Source organism: Leptopilina heterotoma, unplaced genomic scaffold, assembly GCF_015476425.1.
Source record: "Leptopilina heterotoma isolate Lh14 unplaced genomic scaffold, ASM1547642v1 Lhet_47, whole genome shotgun sequence".
NCBI lineage: Eukaryota > Metazoa > Arthropoda > Insecta > Hymenoptera > Figitidae > Leptopilina > Leptopilina heterotoma.
Window position 1 is genome coordinate 166,937 of NW_025111098.1, and position 17,684 is coordinate 184,620.

The 17,684-nt window shown below is 24.2% G+C and overlaps 2 protein-coding genes across 6 annotated transcripts in view; one reads left to right on the forward strand and one right to left on the reverse strand.

The window, feature by feature from the left end:
* The window catches only part of LOC122507412 (vinculin), a 44,311-nt gene extending 39,034 nt beyond the window's left edge, over positions 1 to 5,277 (forward strand). For all 5 annotated transcript variants that reach the window (XM_043620107.1, XM_043620109.1, XM_043620108.1 and 2 more), the window contains one exon: positions 4,736 to 5,277. In XM_043620107.1, coding sequence (XP_043476042.1) covers positions 4,736 to 4,905 — 170 coding nt within the window. In that variant the 3' untranslated portion in view covers positions 4,906 to 5,277. The remainder of the gene's footprint in view (positions 1 to 4,735) is intronic.
* Positions 5,278 to 10,017: 4,740 nt separating this feature from the next.
* On the reverse strand, positions 10,018 to 17,671 carry LOC122507518 (transcription initiation factor TFIID subunit 8). Its single transcript, XM_043620269.1, has 5 exons — positions 17,418 to 17,671; positions 16,667 to 16,953; positions 14,134 to 14,284; positions 13,786 to 13,926; positions 10,018 to 10,269 (listed from the first exon to the last, which is right to left on the reverse strand). The coding sequence occupies exons 1-5, from the start codon at positions 17,560 to 17,562 to the stop codon at positions 10,148 to 10,150; spliced, it is 846 nt and encodes a 281-aa protein (XP_043476204.1). The 5' UTR covers positions 17,563 to 17,671; the 3' UTR covers positions 10,018 to 10,147.
* Between the last annotated feature and the right edge of the window lie 13 nt (positions 17,672 to 17,684).

A 17,684-nucleotide genomic window follows, 5' to 3' on the forward strand; every position in this document is an offset into this window, starting at 1 on the left:
ATCGGATGATTATATTAATCGTAAACATGCCCAAGTTGTGATATGTAAACATACGAAATTGAAAACGAACCAAACCCTAAAATCACAATTTTTTGCACTTTCCATTTTTATAAAAATTAAAACTTTTACATTTTCTTTACGAAATGTGCAAATTAAAGCATTAAAGCGGGTAACTAAACATTATCTGATTGTAAATTTTGAAAGCAATTATTAAATAGCACGAACCCTGAGAAAGACCCAGAGAGCGATTGGACATTCACAAGAAGGAAAGGGTAAAGTTTCCCCTTCCTACTTGTGAGCGTCCAATTGCTGACTGGGACTTTCTCATGGTTCGTGCCGTTAATAATGACAAACAGTTAAATATTTCATTACTTGCGGATCACAAACCGTACACACAATCGTTCAATTCTACAGAGTTTAAACTATATATTTTTAAAAAATCCTTAGGTTGATCAGATGAACAGTTCAAAATTGGTTGAGCTTAGAAAAATGATTTTAAAAGAGGTGTGTTCTCCGAAGGTTAAAAAAGAAAAGAAAGAATTTTTGAAATAACGACATTTGGGAAAAAGAATTTTTGGACAAATCAAACAATTTGGAACTTTTTGAATTTTTGGAACTTTTTTTAGAATTTTTGGCTCTCTATAACTCGCAAATAATAATAATAATTGGTGAATTTTCCCCAATTTTAAATAATGAATGTAATATCAATGCTAATCATGGATGAAAATAATTGAACTGATCTAGACAGAGAAAAGTGAAAACATTACTGAAGTTGTAAAATTTTTGTTTGCTTAGAAACACTCCCCACCTGGGAAGAGCTGATGCTCTATGGTAAAAAGTTGTATTTAATCATGCCTGATACATTTTTCTATATTATATATTATAGTCTCAAAATATTTTTAATCTAGATATGAGAACTATTTGCATCGTTAAAGTTTACAAATAATTCAATATTTAATGGACAAATTTTAGGAATTTCTAATTTTTCACTTCGAAAGACAGAATTTAATAAGTAGTATCGTTGATTCTTTTATTTATATCAGCACACACGCACTCACCATTCAATATTCTAATTTATAAAATCAGTTTGCTTTTAAAAAATGCCTTCAAATTTCCAAAGGAAGTTTTCTTCTAAAATACAAATTCACAATTATATTCTTGAATCTAACATCATTTTAAATTAAAAACATGTTCTCGTTATTTTTTGAGCAATTATATTTACTTTTATCTTTATCTTTCGACTAAGCAAAAGACTTTTTTTCAAGTCAACTAATTAAAAAATTAAAACTTTCATTTTAATTCATGAAATATAAAACGATACACAATTTTTGTAACGATCCTTATTTATTTTAAGCACATCGTCAGTCTTTTTATATGTATGCAGGAATGATCCTTTTCAAACAGAAAAATTTCAAGAATGTGCATGATTTCGTCATGTTAATATTTCTTTCTTTATGCATGATAAAAACAATTCTTATAGTCATCAAAAAATTTAGTGTAATATTTATCGTATTTAAGAGGACTTTCTGGTCAAGGATTTCAAAAAAATCGATTTTTCTTTATCTAAGAAACTGGACAATGAACCTCTAAATTTATTTTCACTTTTCTACCCCTTGTTATTTTCTACGATTTTTTCAGAAAAATGTTTATAAAAAATTGCAAAACATTAAAAAAAAGTACATTTTTTTATCTACTAGCAGTACTAGAGAAAAACGTGTTTCAGAAGTCCTCGGCTTCTACATGAAAAAGTTGAATTTGAAAGAATCACAACTTTCACAATTTTCATCTAATAACAAAATCTATGTCTTCTTCTTCTGTATATTATTAATCGTTGTGTTCCGGTAATCTGTTCGCAGTTTAAAATTAGTTGCTTTCGTTTACTTTTTGTTTCCTAATTTTTTTGATAATTCTTCTTTTAAATGTTTTGAATTTTAAAATTAATGAAAAACTTTAATTTATTGCATTGAAGATTAAAAAGTACAAAAAATCAATTTAACCAAATTGATTTCAGTAAAAAATATTTTTTTTATAATTTTGAATCTGAAATAATTGAATTCTTATAAAGAAATTTATCCAAATTTTTGAAAATAATTAAATATCTTGTGGAAAATGTAATTAAGAAAAATTTTAAAAATAAGTTAATTCTTACGAAAAATTTAATGAAAATAATATTAAAAATATTTAAATTCTCATAAAAGGTTTTATCAAAACTTTTGAAAATAATTGAATTTTTTCGAGAAATTTTATTAGGTAATTATAAAAATCATGGAAATCTTGGTAAGAATTTTTATTAAAATTGTATTAAAAATAAGTGAATTTTTATAAAGAATTTTACTAAAGTTTTTCAATACATTTGAATTTCTACAGAGAATTTTATTGTTTAGAAAAAGAATTAAATTTTTTCAAATTATTTAATTAAATTTTTTCTTACAAAAAATTGTATTGAAATTTGTCGAAATAAGAATATTTTTGGGAAGAATTCATTTTAAATTCTTTAAAGTAATTAAATTCCTGCAAAGAATTTTATTAAAATTTGAAAATAATTCAATTCTCACAAATAATTTTATCAAAATTTTTCAAAGTAATTAATTTTCTGTGCAAAATTTGTATATAATTCTTTAAAATAATTAAATTCCTGCAAACAAATTTGATAAATTATGGAAATAATTGAGATCTTGCCGAAAGAGGAATTAAAATTTTCGAAAATAATTGAATTTTTTTGAAGAATTTTATTATTAATGAAAATTATTGAATTCTCGATAAGAATTTTATGAAAATTTTTGAAAATCTTAATTAAATTCTTTTAAAGAATTTCTTTCAATTTTTTTTAAATAATGGAGTTTCCTTAAGAATTCTAAATGAAAATTTTGACAGTAATTGAATTTTATGAACAATTTCTTTCAAGTTTTTAAAATAATCGTTTTTTTAATAATTGAAATTAAACATTTGATTAGGGGTCGTCCATATACCACGTGGACACTTTTTAGACACTTTTTGACCCCCCCCCCTCCCCCCTCGTGGACAATCGTGGATTTTTTACGAACCCCTCCCCCCCCTGATTGTCCACGTGGACAATCGGGTTTTTTATTTTAAAATAGTGAATAATAAAAAGATATTTAATAAGAAATACAATTAAAAAATTCTTTAAATTTTTTTATAACAAACTTCTTTAAAATTCAATAAAGACTAAATTATCTTAAAATATTATTAAATAGGTAAATACCATTTTTAGTATTATAGAGAGGACTTTGGCAGCAATATATCTTCAATTATTATATTAGTAGAAATACTTAATCTCTTCGGTAACAAATCTTAAATTTTCTAAAATCCAATAGCTTTAAGCCTTCACATAAACAATAATAGAAATTATTTTTTTTAGAATTTGTAAGAGTTTGTAGAGGTTGCTTTGTATTCCTAATTGACAAATTTGCATATAAATATATTCATATTTGTGCATTTACGATAATGATTTTGTAATATAAATTAAAAAAGAATTTGGCGTTTTTTTGACAGTTAAATAAATTTCGTATTACAAATATTGTCTGATCACAATCTAATAATAATCTAATAATAAAGTTGAATAAAAAGAAAAAAAAGATATAAAATTAAACTTTTGTGTCCACGTGGACATTTGTATTGACCCCCCCCTCCCCCCTCGTGGAAAATCGTGGATTTTTGGCGAACCCCCCCTCCCCCCTAAACTGTCCACGTGGTATATGGACGACCCCTTATTGAATTCTGTAATAAAATTTTTAAGAAAGGATTTATTAAAATTTGAGAAAATAATTGAATTCTTTTGAAAAATTGTGTAACTAATTAATAAGAAAAAAATGAATTCTTTAGTAAAACTTTATTAAAATTTTTTAAAGAATTATTTAAAAATTAGAATAATAATTTTAGAATTCAATAAAATAATTGAATTCTTTTGAAATATTTTATAACGAATTAAGAAAAAAAAAGAATTCTTTCGTGAAATTTTATTGAAAATAATTAAATTTTTGCATAGATTTGACTATTTGAAAATATAATTAAATTGTCTCGAATGATTTGTTAAATTTTTAAACAATAATTGAATTTTTTCGAAAAATATTATTAAAAATTTTTTTAAATTGAATTCTTTCATGAAATATTATTAAAATTGTATTAAAAATAATTAAATTTTTGCAAAGAATTTAACTATTTATAAATAAAGTTGAATTGTTTTAAAGGATTTATTTTAAAATTTTAGAAAATAATTCAATTCTTTCGTGAAATTTTATTAAAAATTTTTAAAAAAATTGAATTTTGGCAAAAATAGATAATGAATGAATTTTCAATATTTTAATTATTAAATTAATTCAAAAATTTGTTTCATTTTAAAATAAAAAATTTTAGAATTTGCATAATAATAAATTGGATTTTTCGTTCCGCGCGTAACATTTGCTAGTAAGAAAATATTTGTTCTTCTATTTTTCATATACGATTGGAAAAAAGTTGTTGCAGAAAAAAAATTTTAATGAACATTTTACCTGGAATGCTCGTTATTTCTTTATTTTTATGATTTGTATTTTCTTTGAAGAAATGACATAAATTGACACATAGTTTGACCAGAAAAAGACACCAATTAAAAGTAATTTCTAAATTTAGATAAAGCACCTAATTAATGTAGTAAACTAATTCAGTCTTGTTGTAGATTTTTCAGAAAACTGTGTTCCAGAAAACTGTTTAACTCTCTTTTTTTTGTTTCGAAATGCAGGCACTGAGGAGGATCAAGAGGCGACAGACATGCTCGTTGGCAACGCTCAAAACTTGATGCAGAGCGTCAAGGAGACAGTTCGCGCCGCCGAATGTGCCAGTATTAAAATTCGCACAGCCTCTGGAATGAAGCTGCGATGGGTTCGACGTCAGCCTTGGTACCAATACTAAACTTTAGAGAACGAAACTTTGCAATTCTTATACAAGGTCTCGCTGCCCTTTTTAGAAGAGTTTTTCACGACTTTCTTCACAAAAAAATGTCCATCTGCTCTTGAATCACAGTAATAATTTAACACTAAACTCGAGATAATCAGCATTTACGAGAGCAGAATATTAATATCCGGATTTTATATCAATCGTGAACGAAATACTCAATTTAACAAGTTTTAATGCATGACTTTTAGGCAAATAGGGCAGAAATTTTTGGAGTGTTTTAAATATCACGTAGAGTTTATACAAATTAATATACATACACTATTTTTTAATACAACTACGAGTCTGGAGTCGTGGCAGTTTATTTTTATAAATTTACAATACGTGCAATAATCCCCCCCATTGTAAGTCATTAACTGGTCCATTTTATTATTCGTTTTAATTCCGACAAATGGTGCTAAATATTTGCCAAAAGAGAGTCAGTTCGAGGAGAGAGTATTATTGTCTTCCAAATTCTACTTATCTTCCCATTATCTCATTTCAAATTTTTACATTTAACTATAATTAGTTAGCTCTTTAGTTTTGTTATTATTTTATCATCAATATATTCAGGGTTGCCACAAAAATTTAATTTTCTTTTTCCCTGATTTTCAGAGAAAATTTAGACTTTTTCCCTGACCCTAATGAATATTCTGATTCACTCTAAAAACTATTAGATACTCAAAAAAATGTTCTATTAAATTTATTTACAAATTTCTTCAAAAGTAAAATTATTCGACAATAATTTAATTCTTGAGAAGAATTTTTCCTATCTATTTATAAAAATAATTTAATTCTTGACGAGAATTTTTAAAAAATTTTGAAAATAATTTAATTTCTGCAAAGTATTTTATTACTTTTCAAAAGAATTGAATTCTTGTGACGAATTTTGATATTTATCAAAATAATTGAATTTTGGAAAAGAATTTTATTAAAATTCCTTAAAATAATTGATTTTATGGGAAGAATTTAATCGACTTTGTTGTCTATCAAGCTGATTGAATTCTTTATAGCAAAATTACTTAAAATTTTTTGAAAATAATTATTATTTTTTCATTGGAATTAATATTCTTCAAAACATTCAAATTCAAACCTTTTTTAAATTCAACAACTTGAAAGAATATTTCGAAGACTCGAAGTGATCGATTTCTTCATGTTTTATATCTAATAATTAAATTATTAAAAATAACCAAGTGATAATATAATTTTGATAATATTAATATTTAATATTTTTTATAATATTATTATATGTAATTATTTTCATTATTTCAATTCAATTATTATTTTCTAGAATTTTTAACTAAACTTCTTCTTTAAATCAACTATTTTTAATTATTTTTGAAAATGTTCAAATCCACATGTTTACAATTCAATTTTACGAAATTTAGATTCTTATACGGAATTTCTTCAATAAAATATACATTAGAAAACAAAAAATTAAAATAATTTTTTTAAAAAATTCAATTAAACTTTTTTTTTTAAAAATAATTGTATAGAATTGTTAGTTAAAAGTATGAAAAATTCAGATTTTCAAAGATTTTAATTTAAAACCTTTACAAAATTTAATTATTTCTAAAAATTCCAATTATTGGTAACTTTTCCAAAATTCAATTATTAGAATCTAAAAATTTTACTGAAATTAATTTTTAAATCAATTTTTATTCGATAATTCAACGAGTATTCAATTATTTAAATATAAATATAGATAATTTGTTGAATAATTGAATGTTTCTTAAAATTCAATTCTTATTACATAATTTTATCAACCAATTTTTAAATAATTCAATTCTTTCGACGAATTTTAATAACAAATAATTACATTTTTCGAAGAATTCGATTAAAATTGTATTAAAAATAATTGAAATTCTGCGATGAGTTTTATTATTTTTTATGAAAATAATTGAATTATTGCGAAAAATTTTATAAAAAAAATTTTCAAACAATTGATTTTTCTCGAAAAAATTTATGCATTATATTTGTGTAGAACTTTGCTAAAATTTTCTTTAAATAATTCAATTCTTTTGGAAAATTTTACTTAAATAGTAGATGAAACAAATTATTAAATTAAAAAAAAAAATTTCAAAAAATACAAATTTTTCAATGAATTTTATTAAAATTTTTGAAAATAATTGAATTCTTGTGATAAATATTGTTATTTATGGAAATAATTGAACTTTTGTAATGAATTTTAAATAATTAAATTTTGTAGAAGAATTTTATTACTTTTGAAAAGAATTGAATTCTTGTGATGAATACTATCAGTTCTATTGCTCACTGGAAGTCCTCTTCAAAAGCTGCCTGTCTGCTATTTGTTCCATTTCCGTTATTCCTTAATATAGTCCTGGCCTTGTTGAGGATCACAGAGCTCTCATCAGCGGCTTGCATCTTATCAAGCGAAGGTTGATAAGATTCAAACAAGGCATTTCCAATCGCCATTCCTTCTGCGGTCCTTGCTCGAGGAGATTTGGCCCATTCTGCTTCCCAAACTCCGGGTCCCTGAACTCTAACTAAGATGGTTGCAAGGATGGTAGCTAGGAAAGGATGTTCTTTAGGATTCAAACTCCTCAAATAACCATGGTCTATAATTCTAGCCCAATAATGACAAACCTGTCCTTGTTCTATCGTCATGTAGCTAACATAATAACGCTTTATGGCCCCCCACGCCGCTTGAGTCTGACCAAAATAAGTCTTTTTCATGACATCTGTCCAATCAGCATCTAGTATCAGCAACACTTGTTCTAGCATATTAACCAGACCTAATCCATTCCGGGCGGTGTGTGTTAATACGGAAGCAGCTAGAAAGCCGGCTAGGTCCTGATCACCCAAAGCCTCTTTCGAAACCAAACTGAACCGATAAGCCAATTTAGCAAAGGTTCCGCCAATGATGGCATTACCTTTAACCAAAGCTCGAAGGCACAATTCCAAACAAGATTTAGAAGGAGGGGAGAAAGGAGCTTCGGCTTTCCATCCAACGATAGCCACTAGATTAGCGGCATATTGCCTCTTCAAGAAAGCATTTCCCATTTGATCCTCATCTTTAGTTGCAAATCTCAAAAGAGTTAATGCTAAAAAGCCTGCTAGTCTGACCAGAGAAATTTCATCTTCCTTAGCCGCTTTGGTGGTGTTCATCTCCTCTAAGATCTTTATAACATGGTTTCTGAAACCTGTTAGGGCTGCTGGTTGATATGTAGACATAAGTTTCTTATATGACTCTTTTTGAGGGAGATCTATAAGATTAGGAGCATAAACAACCTCAGGTCCTACGAGATCTATTGCAGTTGATAAGCTATCTTTTATCGACAAATTGGGAGGATAATATCCTTCACCTTCAAAGTGATTATCATCCCAGATGGGTCCTTTTCTAGTGGTGGCATTTGCAACCATATCTAATACACAGGCAGCAACAGAATCCTTTGTGTCAACAGCCCCATGGAAATAAAGATCGAAAAATCTATATAAAATCAATTTAAGAGCGTCTCTTCCTTTTGAAACCGACGGAAATTTGCTTGAATCTGATAAATTCTGACAAGTTGTATCAGAAAATCCTTCTAGGACTGGGGCTGTAGCCTTTTCTGGTCTTTGGATCGTATTTTTCGCCTCCTCGCAGGCTTTCTTCAATGAAAGAGTCAAATCGTCTGAAATCATGATTGCGTAGCCGTAAGAATATTCTTTCCTTCTTGTGATGAATACTATTATTTATAAAAATAATTGAATTTCACAATGAATTTTGCTATTCATTTCTAAAGATAATTTAAATGTTGACATTTTTTCCAGATTTTTTTGAAAATAATTGAATTTTTGCCAAGAATTTTTATTAATTTTGAAAAGAATTTAATTCTTGTGATGAATATTGTTATTTATGAAAATAATTGAATTTTGCAATGAATTTTATAAAAAATTCTGAATATAATTAAATTTCGACGGAAAATTTTGCTATTTATAAAGATAATTAAAATGTTGACAAGAGTTTTTTAAAAAATTTTTGAAAATAATTGATTTTTTGGAAAGAATTTTAATTAATACCGAATGATAAATTCCTTTCCTAAAATTTTGATATTTATTGAGATAGTTGAATTTTTTCAAAGAATTGCGTTAAAACTTTTAAAATTGAAACTAACTTCAACAGAATTGAAATTAAAATTTTTCAAACAAATTCTACATTGAATGATTTATAAGTAATAACTTTATGACAAGTTCTAAGATATTTTGAAGGAAATTATTGTCAGAAATAGAAAAAATTGAAGGTTTTTCTAAAATTTGTGGTAATTTCATAGTTTATGAGGCAAATAAAAAGACACAAAAATTCGGAATTTTCTTATAAATTCAAAACATTTAATTTTTTCCAGTACTATTAATAAAAATCCCCGAATTTTCCCTTATTTCTTTGACCTGTGGCAACCCTGATATTTTCATTTTTTGAAAATTTCTGTAAAATACTACTAGTCTGTTGTAATTTGCTCTTTTAAATTAAAATTTATTTCTAATAGTATAAGAAGTAAAATTTGACGACAATTCTACGTCTCAAGTAGTTTTATTCTCCAATACTTCGAGTTTTGATAAATTTGACAAAAAAACCGAATTAATGTGAACCAAAAGAGTTTTAATTTTTTTTACCTGTTTCTTTTTCTTGTCTACTCGAAAATGAAAAATTTTAATGAAAAATTGTGTCAATTTTTGACGAATTTTAATATTATTTTATGCGTTGTTTGATATACAAAAAAATGTTTGTATAAAATAGGGAATCATTAATTTTATAAAACACGTTTTATTCTCATTTAAAGATGTTATTTAACTTTCGACTTTAAATTGATAAAAAGTAACTAGTGATTTTGAATGGCAAGAGCTAGGAGAAAATCGCTTAGTCCAAAAATCTGAAGCAACAAGTCCAAGCAACAAGTGCAATTCCAAGTATTATAATATGACTTATAAGAGATTGAGTGTTTATATTATATATTATATAAAATAGTATAAATGGTAGATTTGTTATTAATCTAATTGTTAGGTATCTTATCATCCAACGTGCTTGCCTTATTATCGAGCTTAAATTTTATGTACTAGCACAATCTAATTTAATACTACGAAACATCGGAATGTTGATAATAGAAATTTTATATTTATTGTTTACTAAACTTGCTATATACATGGTATAATAAAAAAGCTTTTATTAATTTACATAACAAACCAAACGGTTTACTTTATTTCCTTAATTAATTTCCCATATTTAGGACTCGGTCACTATATTCTTGGGAATTTGTACTGGCCTCAAGTACGGATTGTCAATCGTATCCTGTTGAGTCGTTGTTTCTTCGTTTTGATCAACGGGATCGACTTTCGCCTTTACTTCTGAAAGACGAAAAGTTTTGTTAAGAATAATTTATGAACGTTCCTTTCTTAATATGCCTTAAAATTTTAATCATTTCAATTTTTTGAGGAAAAACGTTTCGTAACTATTAATGCAATTTAGTTTCAAACAATTAAAATAAATATTTTGTCATTAAACTAAATAAAATATTGAATTATTCTTTAAAAATAAGTAAAGAAGAGATCTTGCAGAAAAAATATGTTAATGTGAAAATTGACTTGAAAATTGAATTGAAAATTTATCAATTGATTTAAATAAATAAATAAATAGACGATTAATTTTAATTATTTCTTACTAATTGAAGCTTTAAAAGTTTCAAACTGTGAATAATACAAAAATTTGATTGAATATATAAAGTTGGTTAAAATAAAAATACTATGGAACTGATAGCACTTAAAAGCATTATCAACTGAATATAGAAACGATTAAAATTTGAGAAAATGGAAATTATTAATTATTACAATATTAGTATTAAATTATTAATTACTCATTTATAGTTGTCTGTAAAATTCAACAATAACTGCAAATGAATAAACACAAATACAATTATTAAACCCAATTGAAGAATTAGATTGAAAAAAATTAAGATTCATCGAATTGAATTGAATTTGAAGTTAATTAAAACTGAAATTAATTGGAATTTAAAGGAGCCTTATATACATTTTGGTGAATTAAAATTTGAAACGTCGAATATTTCGACAACATAACATTAAAATCTTTGAAGTACAGATTAATTAAAATTTTCAGAAACTTTTCAAAAAATTACAGAACTTTAGATTTGGATTGAAAAATTTAGAAAATTAGTGACCAATTTTAAAAAAGCTTGCAGTCAGTAATTCCTGCAATTTAAATGGAAAATAAAATATCAAAAATAACACAATGGACGACAAGAATTAACAAAAAAAAAATATATAAAAAAATTAATAAATAAACAATAAATTTAATATGAAAACATAAAAAATTACAAATATCTAATTAAAAACAAAAGTAAATTTACATTTAAATTATCAAAACACACAAAACTGCAAAGAATTTAAGAATTAAAAAATAAGAATAAATACAGGGTTAATTTGATACAATTAAATAAATATCTTACAAGGAAAAATAAAAAGTTTTCACATAAAAAATTACAACTTATAAAGAAATATCAAAAAAGTGGAAGTATATTTTGTTTGGAGTCAGAATCTAAATTATCTATTTTAGCTATTAATAAGTGAATAAAGTTTGATAAGTAAACCTAAGAAAGTAAGAAATGTAAAATTAAAATTGTAAATAAATATACGAAAGGAGGGAAAATAATCCATTATTATTTATAAATGAATAAACAATTAAAACAATTTACACTAAACTAAAACAAATTAAATCTATGTGTGTAAATTAAAAAGTCCTGACTAAATCTATGACGAAAAGAATTGAAGATAACAGAAATTTTGTTTCCAGACACACAAATATGGTGAAAACTTTTCGGTAAATAACATAATTTAAATTTTGAATTTTCCTAGAATTTTTTCACGAAACAATATTGTCAGGCCTCGGATATTATAACATTTTCGACTATTTTCAAAAAATGCGACTTTTTCCGACTTATTTTCAAAAATTACGACTTTTTCGACTTTTCTTCGGAATATTGCAATAATTTTTAGTATAAAATACAACTTATTTTCGAAATTTACAATTGAAAAGAGTTTCAATAAATATTGAAATTTTGTAAAATTTAATTAAAAATAATTGATTTTTTTAGTTTTTTTTTTTTTTAATTTTTGAAAATCAACATTTGAAGAATTTTAAATGCAAATTTTGAAAATAATTAAAATTAAATTCCTCGGAAGAATTTAATTTTTAAAACAATGTTTAATATATTTCGAATAAATTCAATTATTTTCTAAAATCTTAATAAATCCTTCGAAACAATTCAATTATTTTTATAAATTGTAAAATTCTTTGCAGGAATTCAATTATTTTTAAAACATATTAAATTGAATTTCTCGAAAGAATTCAAATATTTCCATAAAATTCAATTATTTCCTAAAATTTTTAATAATTTCTTCGAAACAATTCAACTATTTTTATAAATTACTAAATAAATTTTCAAAATTTACAATAAAAAAGAGTTTTAATAATTGAAATTTTGTAAAACTTAATTGAAAATAATTAATTTTTTTCAAAGTGTTGGATAAAAATTTTTGAAAATAAACTTTAAAAGAATTTTAATTGTAAATTTTGAAAATAATAATTGATTTCTCAAAAATTTTAATGAAAAATCTTCAAATTTAAAAATGGTAATTAATGAAAATTAGCTACAAAAAAATTATATTAATTTACTTTTGATAAAAAGAATTCTTAGAATTTTTGCATTCTAATTTTTTTAAATTAAATTATTATTTTCAATATTTTTAAATACAAATTTCCAAAGATTCAAACACTTACAAAAAATAATAACATTAAAATTGTTTACAATTATTTTTAACATTTTAACAACATATGACTTTTAGATTTATTAAAATTTTGAAGAAATCGCGTATATATTAATAATTAAAATTCTTTAAAAATTCAATTATTTTTTAATAGAACTTACCAAATTACAATTGTTTGGAAATTTTTCAATTTTATATAATTGAAAAACTATTATCTTTCATAAATTATTTTAAAAATATTTTTGAAAAATTAATTTTAAAGAATTTTTTTTTAAATTAATTAATACTTAACTTAAAAAACATGGGACAGTTAGAATCCTTATAAAAAACTGAATTTTTGTATCTAAATAATAAATCTGTTTATATTGTGGCCTTAAGGTCACAATATAAACAGATTTATTTGACAAAAATTAAGATTCGGAAAACATTCTAAGTTGTATTTAAATAATTGAATTCTCTAAGAACTTTCGGAAAATTATTAAAAATAATTGATTTCGAGAAGAAGTTTGATTAAAAATTGAAGAAAATAATTGAATTTTAAGAGAATTAAAGTTGTAATTTTGAAAAGTTATTTTTCAGAAGGTTTTAAATAGAAATTTTCTAAATTTTATTTCCGTATAAAAACAAACAAGAAGTATTTAAATATTTATTTAACGAAATTATTCAAGTTTTAAATAATTAAATTTAGAAATCAGTAAAAGATCAGAAGAATAAAAAATAAAATTTTTGTGATGACACTGAATTAAATAAACGACTTTTTCGACTTTTTTTTCTATTTTAAATCGACTAAAGCGACTTTTTTTGCACCTTAAAGTCGATCCGAGGCCTGTATTGTCAATTCATCAGCAAGTCATTTCACTAACTAAAAAGCCCCAGCAGAGTTAGTCCTCTATTTTTTCATGGTTTTAAATTTATTTTCAACAATTAAAACATTAATTAAATGATTAATAATTTAGCGCTTTCTACGAAAAATAGGAAAAACCACATTTCTGAGTGCAATCAAATTGAATAGAAGAAATTCGTTTAGTAATTCAATGAAATTAAAAAATAAAAGTAAAGGAATAAAATTTATACTTTTATTACCTTCTTCAACTTCCTTCTTTTCCGGCTTCTTTCTTTTAACAGGTTTCGGCTCAAACTGCTCCTCTGTCTCTTGATCAAATACTTGATCTGTAGGCAGGAGCGCAGTGAGATAACTTGGATGCTGTGGTTTACAGGCAATCACTGAAAAGAAATATAATTTCAAAAAATAGTCTTCACCTTAAGGATTCATACCACTTTGTCAATTTCAAAAAACCGATTATTCTTTCTTGATGGATTTCGATAGTAAAACGCATTAAAACGTCTCAAAAATGTTTTATAAAAGTTTTAGAAAGATTGTAATGTGGTATGAACTCAAAAATTAAAATAATGATGAAAAATATTACTTACAGGGAAACATACTGTTATCTTCAGTAAGAAATAAACTATGTGTTTCGCCAGTTTTCGCGACGAATCTCGTTAACGCTCTTTCGATGTCACGCTTTTGGTTAGCAACTTTTTCTCTTATAGCTTCGTATTCCGTAACGGGTTGCTTGTGGGTCTGAAAATAATTTCATTAAAATAAATAAATTTTTTACTGGAAATAATTTGTATTTTTAATGTTTATAACTCAATGAATTACTAGATTTTCTTTTTTAAAAAAAGAGTGTTCCTTACTTTTTATTATTGTCAATCAGTAATTTTAGTTTTTTTAATTGAACAATAAGAGAGGCATTCTATTTTTTACTGTTTAACTTTTAGAAGACGTTTTTATTTTTTACAATTTACAATATTGAAAATATGCTTATTTCTTTAAAATTCTTATAAGAATATTGCTACTATAACTTTTTAAAAATTATTTTCATCATTTCAATTCAACTATTACTTTTTAGAATTTTTAACTAAAATTCTCCTTTAAATAAATTAATAAATTATTATAAATAATTTCAAAAAAAAAATTCAATTAAACTTTTAAAAAAAAATTAATTCTACAGAATTGTTAGTTAAAAGTATGAAAATTTCACATTTTCAACGATTTTAATTTAAAGTGTTTCAAAATTCAATTAAATTTTTTTTTAAATAATTGAATTCTTTTGAAAAATTTTTAGTAAAATAGTTAGATATTGAAAATCATTAAATTGAGGAATACAGGCTTCACAGTGCCCCTAAAAAGTATTTTAGGAGAAATAGAGGACTGAAAATAATTTATTTATACAGGGTTCCCACAAAAATTTAACTTTATATTTCCCTGACTTTTACCTGATTTCCAAACACAACTTTGACTTTTTCCCTGACCCTAAAGAATATTCTGATTCACTCTAAAAATTATGAGATACTCAAAAAAATGTTCTATTAAATTTATTTACAAATTTCTTCAAAAGTAAAATTATTCGAAAACATGAATAACTTCGTCTTTAAATAAATATTTAATCATTTTTTTTTTTATTGGAATTAAGATGTTTAAAATTTTTAAATTCAAACCTTTTCAAATTGAACAACTTATAAGAATATTTATTATAAAACATAAAGAAGTGGATCACTCCGAGTCTTCGACTCAATTTCTTTATAACAATTTTTGAAAATAATTGAAAACTTTCTGCAGAATTTTATTGAATTTTTTAACAATAATTGAATTCTTGAGAAGAATTTAAATAATAATTCTTAAAAATAATTGAATTCATGAGAAGAATTTTATTAAAATTTTTGAAAATAATTGACTTCTTGAGAAGAATTTTCAAAAAGTTTTGAAAATAATTTAATTTAATTTCTGCAAAGTATTTTATTACTTTTCAAAAGAATTGAATTCTTGTGATAAATTTTGATATCTATTAAAATAATTGAATTTTGGAAAAGAATTTTATTAAAATTCCTTATAATAAATTGATTTTATGGGAAGAATTTATGCGATCTTGTTGTTTATCAAGCTAATTGAATTTTTTTGCAAAATTACTTAAAAATTTTTGAAAATAATTGATTTTCTGCGACAAATTAAAAATTATTTATGAAAATATTTGAATTATTGGAACGATTTTTATTGTTTTATTGAATAATTGAATTTTTCTTAAAATTGAATTCTTTCCTCAAGTTTTAAAAAATTTTTTAATAATAATTGCGAAATTCTGCGATGAAAATAATTGAATTCGCAAATGAAATTTTATTATTCATGAAAATAATTGAATCTTTTCGTAGAATTGTATCAAAAAGTTTTTACATTCTCATCATTTCTATAATAATTAAATCTGTTGATAAATTTTATGAAAATAGTAAAAAAATATTGAAAATTATTGAATTGCAAAAAACTTTTGAAAATAATTGAACTTTTGCAAAGATTTTTATAAATTTTTGAAAATAATTGAATTTTTGGCGAAAAATTTTCCTATTTGTAAAGATAATTAAATTCTTGACAAGATATTCGTGAAAATTTAAAAAAATAATTGGATTTCTTCAAAGAATTTTATTATTTTTGAAAATAATTGAATTCTTGGAATGAATATTGTAATTTATGAAAATAATTGAATTTTTTAAAGAATGTTATTAAAATTCCTAAAAATTATTTAATTTCTGTAAACGATTTTGTTATTTATCAAGATAATTGCATTAAAAGTTTTGTAATAATAAAATAATATTAAAAAACAATCAACTTCTAAACATAATTGAGACTTGACTTTAACAAAATACTAATCTTACATCAAAATAGGGTACGTTTAGGGGCCAAAATTAAAAAAAGGGGACTTTTAGGGAAATAGGGCACAGACTGTGAAGCCGGGGAATATTTTTGAAATTAGTTGAAATTTTATAATCAATTTTTGAAAATAATAGAATTTCAGAGAAAAATTTTATTATTTATAAAGATAATTGAAATTTCGACGAGAATTTAAAAAAATTTTTGAACATAATTGAATTTCTGCAATTATTTGCCCCAGTAATTAATAATAAAACTCACGGGAGTTCTAATGTAGGCGTGTGGATCAGGAAGAGCTGGCAAATGACTAGGTATGTGAGCAGGATGATTTTGTTTCACTCCAGCTTGTAAAATATTTAACTGCTTTGTTTGCGTTTGCTGCTGCAATTGCGGCAAAATAGATCTGTTCGATCTGTTCGCATAAGTGCTGATGTCATCTGTTCGAATTCCGGCATTCACTAAAGCCAAAATAAGGTCCGCTATAAGGACTTCCGTTCTTCCGGCCAGTTCACAATAATTTCTTGAAGATTGTCCCATTTCGACGATAACTGCAATTAATTAATTAATTAATTGAATTCCTCTGATAAATATTATTATTTATGAAAATAATTGGATTTTGCAATGAATTTGATAAAAAAAATCCTGAATATAATTGAATTTCGATGAAAAATTTTGCTATTTATAAAGATACATAATTCAAATGTTGACGATTAAGTTATTTGAAATAAATCATTGCAGAAATAGAAAAAATTGAAGTTTTCATATTAAAATTCATGTTAATTTTATATATATATATATATATAAAAGTTATTAATTTTTGTACACAAAAGATACAAAAAATTGTTTTTGTATATACAAAATGTAACCTACAAAACATACTTGAAAACCTTGAAAATAAAGGAACTATTTTTTCTCTATTAATTATAAAATTCTCGAGATGGAATAAAATATGAGTATATCAAATAAAAATTGAATACAAAAATGACAGGAAATTTAAATAAAAAATACTCACAAGACTGAAGCATTTCTGTCAAAACTTCGACACATTGCTTCTCGGCGGTGTCGTAACCTGATTCCACTAACAATGTACAAATTACGCGATTTAATATTTTTCTCCTTGTATTTAATTCTTCCATTTTTTCCGTGTTTACAATCATTATAAATTGTCACAATTTACATGTAAACGTGATGTAAACAAAGTGCCATCAAAGATGATACAAACACATAACCAATTGGTTGCAGGAATTTACACTTTTACAGGAAAAGTCACGTAAATGTG